The 15,931-nt window shown below is 40.5% G+C and overlaps 1 protein-coding gene across 6 annotated transcripts in view; it reads left to right on the top strand.

The window, feature by feature from the left end:
• ptprk (protein tyrosine phosphatase receptor type K) overlaps positions 1–15,931 on the top strand; it is a 691,044-nt gene that overhangs the window by 377,138 nt on the left and 297,975 nt on the right. For all 6 annotated transcript variants that reach the window (XM_063034492.1, XM_063034484.1, XM_063034476.1 and 3 more), the window contains exon 7: positions 8,443–8,736. In XM_063034492.1, coding sequence (XP_062890562.1) covers positions 8,443–8,736 — 294 coding nt within the window. The remainder of the gene's footprint in view (positions 1–8,442; positions 8,737–15,931) is intronic.

The raw sequence follows: 15,931 nt of genomic DNA, 5'->3' as shown, positions 1-15,931 counted from the left end.
ATATTCGGTGCCGAGACTGCAGATATAAACATGCCGTGGCCCAATTCAAGGAACAGTAGAAAAGTTTAATGCAATGTCCTGGCTGACATTTGTCCATTAGTCAAACTCACCCAAAGACTCAACTGATTACTTATTCATTCTGTTTCCTAGTGACATTAAAGTTGTGGAATTCCTAATAGCATTGTGGGAGTATCTTCACCTTTCACTTCTGGAACAGCTGCGGTTTAGAAAGGACCAATGCCAACTTCTCAGTGTAGGCTGGGGCTTGTAAATAAATATTAGTCTTGCTAGTGATGCTCATAAACCATTTTCTAAAGTATATTTAATTGGGATATATGGAATTATGTCATATTCCAACTTGTTGCAATGATTTGCTGTCTGATGGTGAAGTTTTAAACGTAACTTACTAGAAAATAAATTAGAACACCCTTGAAGACTTGAAAAGGTTCTATATAAAGGAAAGTTTTTTCTTTCAGCCATATATACCTGCAGACTAGCAGAAAGAAGGAGTACCCTACACCACCTTTGGTAAAAATGTATCTCCACCCAAACAATAATTTTAACATTAAAAAAATTATTCTGTAGATGTACTAGTTGACATAAAGTGCATATTCAACATACAGTTAAATATACATCAGTATACTGCTACTGGCACTTTCATAGACAATGTGGTTCAGAATTTTCACAGCCTGGAGGAAGAAACTGTTAGAGACTGTGGGACAGATCCCATAGATTGTGGGATTAGTGCTGGAGAATCTGTCTTCTTAAACAACATCAATATCAATTTAAGTCCAGACATTATAAATGACCTGGACGAGAAAGTGGAGGAATGGGATAGTAAATTTGCTGATGACACAAAGGTTGGAGGTGTTGTGGATAGTGTGGAGGGCTGTCAGAGGTTACAGTGGGACATCGATAGGATGCAAAACTCGCTGGGAAGTGGCAGATGGAGTTCAACCCAGATAAGGCAACGGTGGTGGAGGCAGAGATGGGGTCTTTTAAGAGACTCCTGGATAGGTACATGGAGTTTAGAAAAATACAAGGCTATGGGTAAACCTAAAGTAATTTAATAAAGTAACCTAGGTAATTTCTAAAGTACTGTACATGCATGTTTGGCATAGCATTGTGGGCCAAAGGGCCTGTATTGTGTTGTAGGTTTTTTATGTTTCTATACGTAACACAGAAGCAAGTCCTGGGAGCTGCAAGACTGTCATTTGAATAGTTATTTAATTCCATTCTCTCGCCAGTTTAAAAAAGTTGCTGGCCTTTATTGTTGATTTTCTCAGGAGCCAACAAGATTGGCAATATAGTTAAAATGAGGAGAAAAACCCATCAACATTTAGACTTTACAATAAAGAAGTGAGCAGCCATGAGGCTGGCTGTATCTCCAGCCTCAAATCAAGTGATATTTTGTTCGCCCATGTTTCAACAGTGCACTGTCTCAGGGCTATTTAAATGATGGTTTAAGCAAAGAAATAGTGTAATTGTTAGATTGTCTAGCACAACAAATTTAATTGAGTCCCTCCCTCCCTCCCTCCCTCCCTCCCTCCCTCTCTCTCTCCCTCCCTCCCTCCCTCTCTCTCTCCCTCCCTCCCTCCCTCCCTCCCCCTCTCTCTCTCTCTCTCTCTCCCTCCCCTCTCTCTCTCTCTCTCCCTCCCCTCTCTCTCTCTCTCCCTCCCCTCTCTCTCTCTCTCTCTCTCCCTCCCTCCCTCCCCTCTCTCTCTCTCTCCCTCCCTCCCTCCCTCCCCCTCTCTCTCCCTCCCTCCCTCCCCCCCTCTCTCTCTCCCTCCCTCCCTCCCCCCCTCTCTCTCCCTCCCTCCCCCCTCCCTCCCCCCCTCTCTCTGTCACACACACACACACACACACACACACACACGCGCGCGCGCACGCAATACACGTTAAATTTGCTGTGGATCCTCATTAAATCGTATCTGCTATTGGTCATGTGATTAGTTAAGGCCATTTGGCCCATCAAGTCTGCTCCATCATTTCATCGTGGCTGAGCCATTTCCCCCTCAGTCCCAATCTCCTCTCGGACTTTAGGTTTATGAAGTAATCTTTTATTCTAAATTCTGAGCCTTTCCTAGTATCGTATTGATTATCAACTTTGGACTTTGAGCAACTGTGTACTTTTTTTTGGCTTGTTTGAATTTGATTGGTTAAAATCTGTTGAAAGTGGTAATTCAGAAATTACTCATGCAAAGTTAGTAGAGTGTCCATTAGGTACTTGCAAAACCTTTTATAATTAGTGTTATGGATAACCAGTACCACATTTGCTTTTTTGAAAGCTTATTAAATGTTATGGATGACAAAAACGTCATGGTACAACATTGTGCCTTTAATCAGCCAGTGAAATATAGTGGAACACGAAAGGTCTCACACAACTGTCAACTGTTAATAGTGCAACTGTCAAAAAAAGGTTATTTGAATGTCTTATGTAAATGTCTTTTTGTTTTTGCTCATTGATTAAATTTACCTGGATTAAATGTACTACATGACATTTAACAGTTGCCTAAAAGCACATTTTGATTAAATCCCCGGCATATTGCAGTGTTTGCTTCATTTTAGATTCTACTCAAATCACTTATTTAATGCTGAAAAAATGGCAACTTCCCATTTAAACTTTGCCATGTTCACTTGCTCTTTGCATTCAATGCTGATTTGCAATATTTCCTACTGTAAGTAGGAAATTTTTATTTCTTTTTATTCAAAGATTCATGTCGCTTTCCTGCTTTTCCTACTTGCAGTCTTTGCCTGTATCAGTCCCTCCTTTCCCTGGATCCAAAGTCAAGTACATCCTCTCACTACCTGGCAATGGTGTTTTTAGGTCCCTGGAATTCCCTCCCATAAACCAATCTGTCTCATATTTTGATGAAAGATTGTTGACTGAAATGTTAATTCTGTTTTTCTCTCTATGAATGATTAGTTAAGGGTGTCAAAAGTTATGGAGAGAAGGCAGGAAAATGGGGTTGGCGGGGATAATAAATAGGCCATGATGGAATGATGGAGCAGACTCATTGAGCCAAATGGCTTAATTCTGTTCCCATGTTTTATGGTTTAAACTGCTAAGTATTTCCAAAAACTTCTGTTTTAATCTGAATTCATCTTGCAGTGCTTTGAGATTCCTCAAAGTTTCACTAAAACCAACGGAATAACAGGAAGTTTATCATCAGAACATTATAACCCCATAAGGCAGTGAAATATGTAAAAATATTGCCCTTTACTTTCACTTTTAGCTCAGTTTGGTTCTTTTACCTGCAATAAATGAGTACTAAAGCTTAATTTGGGTAAATGTGCTATATGAATCTAAATTATTACTCTTGTTGCTTATATTATTGACTTTTAGTACCTTAACTCTAAGAACAGAAATTGAACTGAAATGTTTCAAAGAGCCTATTATCAAAATGAGTTACTGAATAAACTATTAAGTTTACCACCAAAGTTAAGTATAACCATATTCCAGAGCAATATTTTAATGAGAAATGGTTGCACATTGGACTGCAAGTGCATTCCTAGGGTTGTATAACTGGCATAGTGTTTGCTTCACTTTAGGTGTACAAGCAAAATACACTTGCCATTTTAAAAAGTGCTGAAGTGTCACAGAAGCATACAGCATGGAAACGGGTCCCTTCAATCCAGCGTCTTCCCTAATCATGGGCCATCTGTTGACAGTTACTCTTTGTAGATCATATTTTCTTGTAACTAGTTGTCAAAACTTTCATGAATTCTCCCCTGATCTCCCAGTCCTACAAACAGCAATGAATTAACATACCAGCTAGCACCTGTTTGAGATGTGGGAGGAAGTTAATGACACCAAGGAAACCCTTGAGGATAATTTTAAGAATCCAGACAGGTCAGGATCAAATCAGGGTCTCTGACAATGTGAGGCAGAAGCTCTACTGTATGCACCACTGTGCCACCCAGTAATGAGACAATTTTTTGTTCTCAATTACTTTGTAATTGGGGAATAAAAAGACTCTGCTATTCTGCAGTTGAGATGAACTAACTTCCACTCCTCACTCTAAATACACCACTGTGCAACTGGCTGTTGTACTTCCCAACAACTGCTCCTGCCTCCCCGTCATTGTCAACATGGATCCCTCCAGGGTTGGGTGCTGAGCCCCTTGCTCTTCACTCTGCTCACATACGACTGCATGGCCAAACTCCTGAGCAATCACGTAGTCCACGTTTGCTGATGTCACAACAATGGTGGAGCTCAATACCAAAAACAATGAGATATCCAACAGAGAGGAGGTGAAGGAGAGCTCAAGGCCTGGTGCCAGGCAAATAACCTCTTCCTTATTGTCAACAAGACAAAGTTTCAAACTCCTGGGAGTGCACATTACACACAACCTCTCATGGCCCCAGAACACATCCACAATCAAGGAAGTTCACCAATGTCTCTTCTTCCTGAGGAGGCTGAAGAGAGCAGGACTTTGCATATCCATGTTGATGTCATTCTACACCTGTGCAGTAGGTGGACAGGAAGTCTCTATGACAGGTAGACGGAAGAGGGCCAGTAACATCATGAATGATCTCACCCACCGTGCTCATGAACTATTTGTCCCACTCCCATCAGAGAGCAAGCTATGTAGCATTCTCACCAGGACCACTGGACTCAAAAACAGTTACTTTCCCCAAGCAGTTAGACTGATCAACACCTCCACCCACTAACTCTACCATTTATTATTTCCCGTCTGTCATCTTACTTACGTACAAACAATCTATGGATATGCTATCTTGTCTATTTGTATTTATTGTTATTATTATAATTTATTATAATAATCCTATTTTTATTATCATTGTGTTCCTTTTGTGTTTTTTTGTGCTGCATCAGATCTGGAGTAACAATTCATTCGCCTTACCCTTGTACACAGGAATGACATAAAACAATTTTGAATGGTGACCTTTTTACAAATGGTTTTGTAACAGGTGGAAAGAAGGCCGTAGAACACTACAGCACAGAAAACAGGCCATTCAGCCCTTCTAGTCTGTACCGAAACTTTATTCCACCAGTCCCATTGACCTGCACCCAGTCCATAACCCTCCAGACCTCTCGCATCCATGTATCTATCCAATTTATTCTTAAAACTTAAGAGTGAGCCCGCATTTACCACGTCAGATGGCAGCTCGTTCCACACTCCCACCACTCTCTGAGTGAAGAAGTTCCCCCTAATGTCCCCCCTAAACCTTTCCTCTTTCACCCTAAAGCCATGTCCTCTCATATTTATCTCTCCTAATCTAAGTGGAAAGAGCCTACTCGCATTTACTCTGTCTATACCCCTCATAATTTTGTAAACCTCTATCAAATCCCTCCTCATTCTTCTACGCTCCAAGGAATAAAGTCCTAACCTGTTCAATCTTTCCCTGTAACTCAACTCCTGAAGACCCGGCAACAACCTCGTAAATCTTCTCTGCGCTCTTTCAATCTTACTGATATCCTTCCTCTCGTTAGGTGACCAGAACTGAATGCAATACTCCAAATTTGGCCTCACCAGTGTCTTATACAACCTCACCATAACGTCCCAACTCCTACACTCAATACTTTGATTTATGAATGCCAGGATGCCAAAAGCCTTCCTTACAGCTCTGTCTACCTGTGACGCCACTTTCAGGGAATGATGTATCTGAACTCCCAGATCCCTTTGTTCCTCTGCACTCCTCTGTGCCCTACCATTTACTGTCTATGTCCTACCTTGATTTGTCCTTCCAAAATGCAACACCTCACACTTGTCTGTATTAAATTCCATCTGCCATTTTCTGGCCCATTTTTCCATTTGGTCCAGATCCCTCTGCAAGCTTTGAAAGCGTTTCTCACTGTCCACAACAACTCCTCCAATCTTAGTGTCATCAGCAAACTTGCTGATCCAGTTTACCATATTATCATCTAGATCATTGATATAGACAACAAACAACAATGGTCCCAGCACAGATCCCTGAGGCACACCACTAGTCACAGGCCTCCAGTCTGTGATATTTTCCCTGACTAGTAATACCACTCCTCCCCCTTTCATCCCTCCCCCTCTATCACGTCTGAAACAACGGAACCCCGGAACATTAAGCTGCCAGTCCTGCCCCTCCTACAACCAAGTTTCACTAATAGCAATAATGTCTTAATCCCACGTGCCAATCCATGCCCTAAGCTCATCTACTTTACCTACAATACTCCTTGCATTGAAATAGATGCACCTGAGAACATTTCTGTCACGTACAAACCTTTGATTTCTGTCTGTACATGCAGTCCCTGCATGACCTTTATCCTCCTCCACCTCACTATCTGCTCTAACCCTCTGGTTCCCCTCCCCCTGCAAATCTAGTTTAAACCACCCCCCGGAGCAGCACTAGCAAACCTACCCGCAAGGATGTTAGTCCCCCTCCAGTTCAGGTGCAAACCGTCCCATCAGAACAGGTCCCACCTTCCCTGGAACAAAGCCCAATTGTTCAGAAACATGAAGCCCTCCCTCCTGCACCATCTCCTCAGCCACGTATTTAGCTTCATTATCTTCCTATTTCTAGCCTCACTAGCACGTGGCACGGGTAGCAATCCTGAGATTGCAACCCTGGAGGTCCTGTCCTTCAACTTTGCACCTAACTCCCTAAACTCTCTTTACAGGACCTCCTCCCTCCTTCCTATCCACATCATTGGTCCCTTCATGGACCTCGACATCTGGCTGCTCACCCTCCCTTGTGAGAATACCGAGAACTCGATCTGAGATATTGCGGACCCTGGCACCAGGGAGGCAACAGACCATCTGGGATTCTCAATCTCGCCCACAGAACCTCTATCCCCCGTCCCCCTAACTATCGAATCCCCTATCACTACGCTGTCCTCTTTTCCCTCCTTCCTTTCTGAGCTGAGGGTCCAGTCTCGGAGCCAGAGACACGACCACTAGAACTTGTCCCTTGTAGGTCATTCCTATTCCTGCCTTTTTCCAAAATTCCAATATTCATTGATTTGCAGAATTACTGGGGCTTGTTAATACTGGAAACAGGATTTAGATAAAGGGAACACCATTTAGGAAGTGCATCTGGAGGGCTAAAATGTTATAAAGAGCCAGGCAGAATCAAACGGGACTGCAGTATTTCCAATGGTACTTTTAAAGCCTGAATGAACAACGGTGAAGGAATTCCATGATTTGGTACAGAATTTTGTTCAGGGGCACATGGGGTAATTTCAATTCCAGTAATGTTCTGCTGAGGAAATTTCACGCATGCATTGATGTTTGATAGCCATCTTTTTTTCATCAAACTTGCTGGTAGTGTAGTTGTACATCACTGTAGGCATTCATGTAAAACAAACCCTATGTTAAATGTAGACGTAGTCTGTAAGTACATTAAAATGAAACTCAAAGAGCTACAAATCTGAAACAAAATTCTGGGAGACATTCAATGGTTTATGGAGCATCTGTGAAGGGGAAAATATTCTTTCCAAATGATCCTCCAAAAGATGAAAATCAAATTGCAACTATAGAAATTTTGGAGTGTACCTCCTTTCTGATGGTAGCAATGAGAACAAGGCACGGCTTGGATGATGGTGCATAATGATGGATGCCTTCTTTTTGAGGCATCACTCATTGAAGATCTGTGGAGGAAAGAAAAATTAGAAAGTGCTGCAAGCTGATGACGTTGCATCAGAACTGGCCAAATTGGAAAGTCTGGATTATCTGAAATTGCTGAGTGCAGAATCAAAATCAGGTTTATTATCACCGGCATGTGACGTGATATTTGTTAACTTAGCAGCAGCAGTTCAATGCAATACGTAATGTAGAAGAGAAAAAATTAAATAAAAATAATAATAAATAAATTATGTGCAGAGTTTTGACTGCTGTTATGTACAGTACTTTGAGGGCCTTGTGCTATTCCTAAAGATCAAAGTAAATTTATTAGCAAAGCATGTACATGTTATCATATATTACCTTGAGAGATTTATTTTATTGCTGGCTTTTACAGCGGTGGGGTGGGGAGGGTGGAAAAATATACAGGATCTCACTGAACACTCTACATAAAGACTTTCTAACAACGAATGTGTAAAAAGATGATAAGCTGTGTAAATAAAGAATACTAAGAGGAAGAGTTGTGCAGAGTCCATGAAAGTGAGTTTAAATTCAGAGTACTGGTGATTGAAATTATCTACATGCTGGGTTTCATTGGCCTTTGCAAAAGATCAGAGTGGGATAGAGACAACTGGAACGTCATGGTTGTCTTTGTGGACCAACAGGAGACGTTTGACTATGTTGTCATGGTATTTGCTTTTGATTCTTCTGACGTGGAGGAGAGCGCTTTTTGATGACTAACTAATATTTTGAACATTATTGATCTGAAAACTTCATATTTAGCTCTTTTAAGTTGTCAGTGTTTCAAGTAACCATCAACTATATGAATACTGGTTAGCAGTTGAAATTCAAGCTGCATATTAATGGACATCATTTCTTCCCTTTACAGAACCACCCATGCCAATTGCACCACCCCATCTGCTTGGTGTTGGTCCTACCTATCTGCTAATTCAGCTCAACGCAAATTCAATTATTGGTGATGGTCCCATCATTCTGAAGGAAGTGGAATATTGTATGACCAGTGGATCCTGGACAGAAATCCATGCTGTAAATGCTGCAACTTACAAGCTCTGGCATCTGGACCCAGACACGGAATATGAAATCAGAGTCTTGCTGACACGGCCAGGTGAAGGAGGAACGGGATTACCAGGTCCCCCACTCATCACTAGAACCAAATGTGCAGGTTGGTCCGGTACAACTTCCGGTTACGTAACTTTAATCCTATGGCATTTTTTCTGAAACTAGCAGCAAGAATGGAGGATACAAATTGCAAATGAAGTAAATGCTTGTATTGTTATCAATATGTATGCTGGTAAAATGATGATGCTACTTAGGCATGTTCATAAATGTTAACTCACCAACTTGAATAAGCAACGAGCTAAGAAAATATGAAAAGTAAAGAAAGCTGGGGAGGTATATGCAAACAGGTAAGTTAACAATGCTTTGCAATTATACAGTAGAAAATATTATCAACATCTGCATATTATTTGCTTTATTGACATGGATCTACTGTAATGAAAACCCTCGGCTTTAATTTTTTCACAAAATCTAAGCATTTTGTTACAAAGTTATATTTGCTTATTTTGAGATTCATATCCTTGGCCCTCTCAATTTTTTTTTAATGGCCCTTTAGGCTGCTGGCATTTAGAACAGCAATGGAGATCCTCCACCTCTGACAGTGTTCAGGGCTTCCTTCATCATGTCAGTGGCTTACTCTCAGTTTTCACTACTGTCAGTCATGCAAGTCCCGGGTGGAGACTCAGGAACACAGTCACACTCAGATGTAGAAAGATTTTTCATTGCTGTTTCTGTAACAATTTTATTTTACCAGTCTGGGTTTCTAGCCCTGAGCTGAAACTCTGAACCTAGAGGAACTGTGGACCACTCTTAGTGTGACCTTTACCCTTTGAGAATGGGTGACCCTGTCAAGACCCAAAGCATAAAGCCCTGACTCCAATCAACTCTGGGTCATTGAGGAATGCGAGCCTACAATCGAAGCGACAAGGTTGTGATCCACATGGAAACTCTCAAACTTTTGGCACTGTTTATTTACTTCTGTCAAGTCTAAATTAGTTTTTAAAATAAAATATTTGCATATTTCCTTTTAGGCAGTGAACGGCGCTCATCTCTCCTTATTAAGTGATTTCTTGTTCTTTCACGATTATTGCAGTTAAAAAGATTTGACCTCTTTCACCTCCTATCATCTAATTGTTATTTTATTATTAATGCAGTGGCTTTAGTTCCTTTTAGCTACACTGAGTTCTTTCCCCTACCTCTCCCAAAACACATGCGCTTCTAATTAATTCCTTATTTAAATGTCAGAAAAATGATCTCCTCACTTCTTTTGACCTTACCATTTTCCTGCACAAAGCAGTGTTAAACTTGGTCTTCAACTAATTATTTTTTATTTACTTTGGTTGTTTAACTGTGCCTTTGTTTCTCAACATTACTTCTCAAGAAAAAAAACTTCAATGCTTTGATATTTTCATTTTCCTGAATCGTACAAAAGAAATATTTATTTCCACTTTTAAGTTTTGTTCATCAAAACAATCTGTCAATATAGCTTTAAATCAGCTTTTTAGCTCTCACTTTTTGGATGGAGAAGTTCAGTTATTGCATTATTCCTTTAAGAGAATGTCATATTGAGCAGCAATGTACTTTACCCTGGCGCTTTGCCAACATACCCTTGCCTATGTCATACATACATACATACATACACGCGCGCAGGCACACACACGCACTCACTCACTCTTACTTGTGGAAGGGGTGAGTTTTGGGGCCTTTAAATTGTTTTCTGTTTCATGCTGGGGGGCGGTGGTTGCAAGAGATGTTACCTTTTCTTTAATCAACACCCATCATCTTCCTGTATTCAATAACTGTCTGGAGTCGACAAATATCAAAGTTGTATCGTACATGCATACTTTGACAATAAAATGAACTTTTGAATCTTTATATATTAAATAGTTAAATAAGTAGTGCAAAAATAGAAATTAAAGTGAGAATAGAATAGAATTAAAGTTAAAATAGAAATTAAAATTGAAGTAGTGAGGTAGTGTTCATGGATTCAATGTCCATTCAGAATTGGATGGCAGAGTGGAAGAAGCTGTTCCAGAGTAGTTGAGCGTGTGCCTTCACGCTTTAATTGTGCCATCATTTCTCAACAATATTTTTTAGAAAAAAGGACTTCAATGCTTAGGTATTTGTTTTTCCTGAATTGTACAAGCAATATTCAGTTGTCACAGTTTTAAATCAGCTTTTTAGCCAAAACATCCTCAAAGTCTTTTCTATCCATATACCTGTTCAAATGTCTTTCAGACGTTGTCACTGTCCCTGTCTCAGCCACTCCCTGTGGCAGGTTACGTTATGTCATGTGTCTGAAGAAGTTCCATTTAAATCTTTGCCCTCTCAACTAAAGCCCATGTTCACTAGTTTACTGATTTCCTTTCCCTAGGAAAAAGATGGTGTGCACCCACCCTATCTATTCCCTCATGATTTTATACACCTCTATGTCACCATCCTTCAGTCTTCCATGCTACAGGGAATAAAGTCACCACCTGCCCAATCTTACCCGATAACTCAGGCCCCTTATTCAGGCAACATTCTCCAAAGTCTTTGTACTCTTTCCAACTTAGTAACATCTTTCCTACAAAATAAAATTCAAAACTCTGCACAGTATTCCAACCGTGGCATCACCAATGTTGTCCACAACTACTGCTTCATAATGTCAGTTTCCATTCCCAACATTTCCAACCTTTACTGTATTGTTTTCTTTTGGATCTGCGAGGATTTGATTAAATTTGTTTACAAAGTTATATCCTCTCTCCCTTTAATATACATAAGATAATGTATTTAAATTCATGGCTGGTGATTTTCTAAATGCTAACAAAACAGTGATGTGTTTCTTAGACTTTTCTTTAAAGCTTACTGATTTGAAATGCATTGGTACATGTATAGAGCTTTATTTCTAGGGTGCTTGGGTTTACTGCGCAGATTAAGAATTCAAAATGTTGGCAAATATTTCAACTGAAGTCCTGTTAAGTCTAATTTGTTTCTGCCCATCCTAATTAGACTCTCCTTTGGTTAAACTTTGTTTTGATTATAAGCCAATGTAGTTTGTGGTTTTAATATTTATGTGCAGCGCTATAAATTTGATAGAAAATCTAATTTTATTCTTCCCTGATTCGTAAAGTATGCACAGAATTAGTATGATGAGATATAACTTTGGCTGTAACACAACAGAGTTGTTCAGAAGAATAAAATCGAGGCAGCCATTCATAGTCGCCCCTTAAGCCCTTAACTCTTCTGGTTTTGCATATAACTGCATGGTCATGTTCTGTATCCACTCACTGCTCTGCTGGCTGCTGCTACTGCTACTACAGTGGGTGTTTTTATTATTAATTACTTTAATTCTTGCTTGCTAAGGTGATATATTGTGTTTTGCCTTGTATTTGAAAGGTTGTGAATATTGCTATTCAGGGCCTGCTAAAATTTTCATGTTTTGCTACCCAACTCCATCTCCCTGTCTGCGAGCTTGTTTAGATGAGGCCAATTTCTGTTCAGCTTTTGGTTTGTTTTGCCCCGTCCAAAACTAATCTGTTACAAAAATAGCTTCATCCCAGCTGCATAAAATTGCTGGGCCTCCCCTTTATTTCACCTACTGTGGTCAAATTATTCATTGCTATCATGACCATTAATGTCATCCAAGTTATATAACATAGAAATAGGGTATTCAGGTCAATGTATTCTTTTGGCCGTCTAGTCCCTGTATACACTCAATGACCACTGAGTTTACATTCCTGGTCTTCTGCTGCTGTTAGCCCATCCACTTCTGGTTCGATGTGTTGTGCATTCAGAGCTGCTCCACTGCACACGTGGTCATTTGACTTACTGTCACCTTCCTGTCAGCTTGAAATAGTCTGGCCATTTTCCTCTAACCTCTCTCATTAACAAAGTGTTTCATACCCCATTCTCTGTAAACTCTGGAGACTGTTGTGCATGAAAACCCCAGGAGATCAGCAGTTTCTGAGATACTCAAACTACTCCATCAGGCACCAACAATTATTCCACGGTCAATGTCACTGAGATCGCATTTCTTCCCCATTCTGGTGTTTGGTCTGAGCAACAGTTGAAGCTCCAGATCATAGCTTACGCTTTTATGCATTGAGTTGCTGCCACATGATTGGCTAATTAGATATTTGCATTAACCCCAATAAGGTGGCCACTGTGTGTAATATTTTTCCAGCTGTCAGCTTGCAGTCTTCAATACCACACTGTTTCATTTTAATACTAAAGTGAATGCGCCTGTTTCTGCCCCCACCACCCCCTCTGGCAACTGATTCCAGATTTCCACCACCCTCTGTGTAAAAAGAAAAATCTTTCCTCAAATTCCCTCTGTCTCCTACCTCTTACCTTAAAGCTGTTCTCCCCTAGTTATAGACAGATTTGAATGGTTGACATCGGGTGTTGACTTTATCCATGACAAGACTGTTCCCTGAGACAATTTTTTTAAAAAATCAATGATGATACCAGATTCTGTTGAAGTTGGGTGAAGTCGCAACGATGTTAAAGATTCACAAGGATGTTATGAGGACTGGAGGACTTAAAGTCTTAGGAGTTTGTGGAAAACAAGGGGAAAAATTGCAAGGACCCTGGTAGAGATATTAGTTTATTTGTTAACCATGAGTGAGGTACTGAAAGATTAGGGGTTGGTGAATGTGCCGTTGGTCAAGAAAGGTTGTCAGGACAAGCCAGGCAATAACAGGCTGATTAACTTAGCATCAGTGTTGGGAAAGTTATCAAAGAGCATTCCGAGGGACAGATTCTGTCAACATTTGGAAAAACAGGGACTGATAAGAATAGTCAGGTTGGCACTCTGGTACGTTCAGACAGGTGCATGGTTAGGAAAGGCTTAGGAGATGGGCCAAATGCAGAGAAGTGGAACTGGCTCAAGTAAACGGCTTGAGTTGGCATGTTTCCATGCTGTATAAACTCTATGACTCTAAAGAGACTTCTGTCTTAAGTTTCTGGACCACCCTTTATGTCAAGGATGTACATGGAACCCTGTAAGGTGTTAGCATCGTGATGTTTTTTCAGTAGACTAGTGACTATTTTCAAAATAATACCAGTCTTGAAAAATATGCTGTTTTTGACAATTGCAGAATTACGTGACAATTTACTTCAGTTAGTTTTCCTTGAACTGAAACTGTTATCCTTGGACATATTCAATATCACAGTATCTCCTATGCATATTGTACCATAGTTATAAAAACATACAGTTTTACTGAACAGAGAGGTAACTGTTTTAAACTTTTAAAGGCAAGCTGTATAATCTGCTATTGGCTAAGATGCTTGATTTTTAAGGGACTATAGCAAGACTAAATTGGATTCTAGTAGTCAATAATGTAGACTTGATCACATAATTAGACAATTGAATAAAAACATCACTTTTGTCAATAAAACAAAACCTTGACACCTCTGCTCTTCGACCTCACTTCCAGCTTTCTTTTCATTAAAGACTGTATGCGGATGCTGGAAACTAAAGCCACAAACAGTCTGCTGGAGGAACTTAGCAGGTCTAGAAGATATGCAATATTGATGCAGGGTTTCAAGTTGAAACACTGACAATTCCTTTTCTCGCAAAGATGTTGCTCAACCTGCTGAGTTCCTCTAGCAATATGTTTGTGGCTTCCTTTCCAGTGAGAGTCTGGTACATTTTTATCTCTAAAGCCAGAGAACTACCTACAGCATCTTTTCATCTCTTCCTGCACCATTATATCTTCCCCTGGCCAGATACTTTCATATATGGTATTGCTTGTATAACAATTTTTTCCCCAAAGAAGACTGTGAATGCTCCTTTCTACGAATTGTTAAACCCACGCAATGTGTGCAAATCTTACTGAATGTTTTGTTTTCAGCCAGTATTTCCTCAGAATATTGGCCACGATGCAAAACGTAAATTTAGTTATATCTGTATTTTCAGGAGTCATTGGTTCTGGTGCCACCGAGAAGGATGTTGCACAAAATCAGAGCCCAGAGAGTAGAGTGTAATATAGCAGCAGGACTAAAGATCAGAAACCGGAATAAATGGCTCATTACAAGTGGGCAGGCTGTTACTCGCTTAGATGCCACGAAGATTAGTATTGCTTAGGTTTTAGCTACCTACAGGTCAGAGGGACTGAGAGTAATTAACCCTTTTTCATTAACTATACAAAGTTAGTTTGCACAAGAGCATGCCAAGATTGATTAATTACCAATTGTAATTAATTGCAACTGTAATGAAAACTAATTTCCCCCGGGATCAATAAAGTATGACTATGACTAATTAATTAGGTAACTGTTCGTCCATCGTCATCGTTGGTGAAGACCTCGACACCATTATGATGATGATGTCGAGACTAGCGCAATGATTTGGATTTAAGTGAGGGAGAGTTGCGCAGCGTCAGCCTCACTCTCTCTTCCCAATTTCCATCTGGATCCAGTGGCAAGACAAGAGTCGAGACGACTGGAGATGGGACGAGGTGCAGTGGATGACCAGGACGTCTTCTGTGTCTAGTTGTGTTCTATACATTCCACGACGCTTGCAGAGACTGCCTTCTCAACCGTTGGACCTTACATTGGTCTCGTCCGCTCAATCCGCCGGAGTCTGCTTTCACGTGCTGGGATAGACAACTCCCTATCTCACCGAGGGTTTGAGACCCGTCGGCTACCCTCACCTGGTTTAGTCGGCTTGTCGAAGCCATTGCCCGGGGTGTGGCCGCTGTCGCGTGCAAACAACTACGGGGAGCCACAGGTGAGAGCTGAGTGCCAGGTGGGGACCAAGGTGGGCTAACTGCCTTGAAAAGGACACTACATGTTCCCCCACCAGAGGTGCTACCCCTCCCTGACACCCCATACACCCCAATTAAATAGGTAAGAAGGTGGCAGGCAGATGAAGTTAGAATTTGTATAAATGAGAGGCCTTTCATTTTGGTAGGCGGGAAAGACACAGAAATTATTTTAAATATTTTACACAACTATTATTTTTTTGATATTCCAGAACATTTGTATGTAATTAGTAAGGCAAATAAAATGCTTCCCTTGTTGGAGTTTAGAGTATATGAGTATATGGGATGTGTATATGAGAAAGGAGTGAGCAGAACAGACCTGATTTCTAAGTTATAGATGAAGAAGGTGAACTCACTGAAACATCAAAGATAATCTAAGAGTTTGAGGAGAAGGAATCAGTTTTTGTGAGACATAATTCCATCCTATAGGAAACTCCCCCCACCGCCGCCCCCAGTTTTTAATGATTGTATTCTAGAGTCATCCCTCTAGGCCTCCAATAGATTGCCTTTCTTTGCTGATGTTCCTTAACAGCATTGCCTAAAATTGCAGCAGAA

Source organism: Mobula hypostoma, chromosome 2 (assembly GCF_963921235.1).
Source record: "Mobula hypostoma chromosome 2, sMobHyp1.1, whole genome shotgun sequence".
In the NCBI taxonomy this organism is placed as follows: Eukaryota; Metazoa; Chordata; class Chondrichthyes; order Myliobatiformes; family Myliobatidae; genus Mobula; species Mobula hypostoma.
This window is presented reverse-complemented; position numbering and strand designations above follow the sequence as displayed.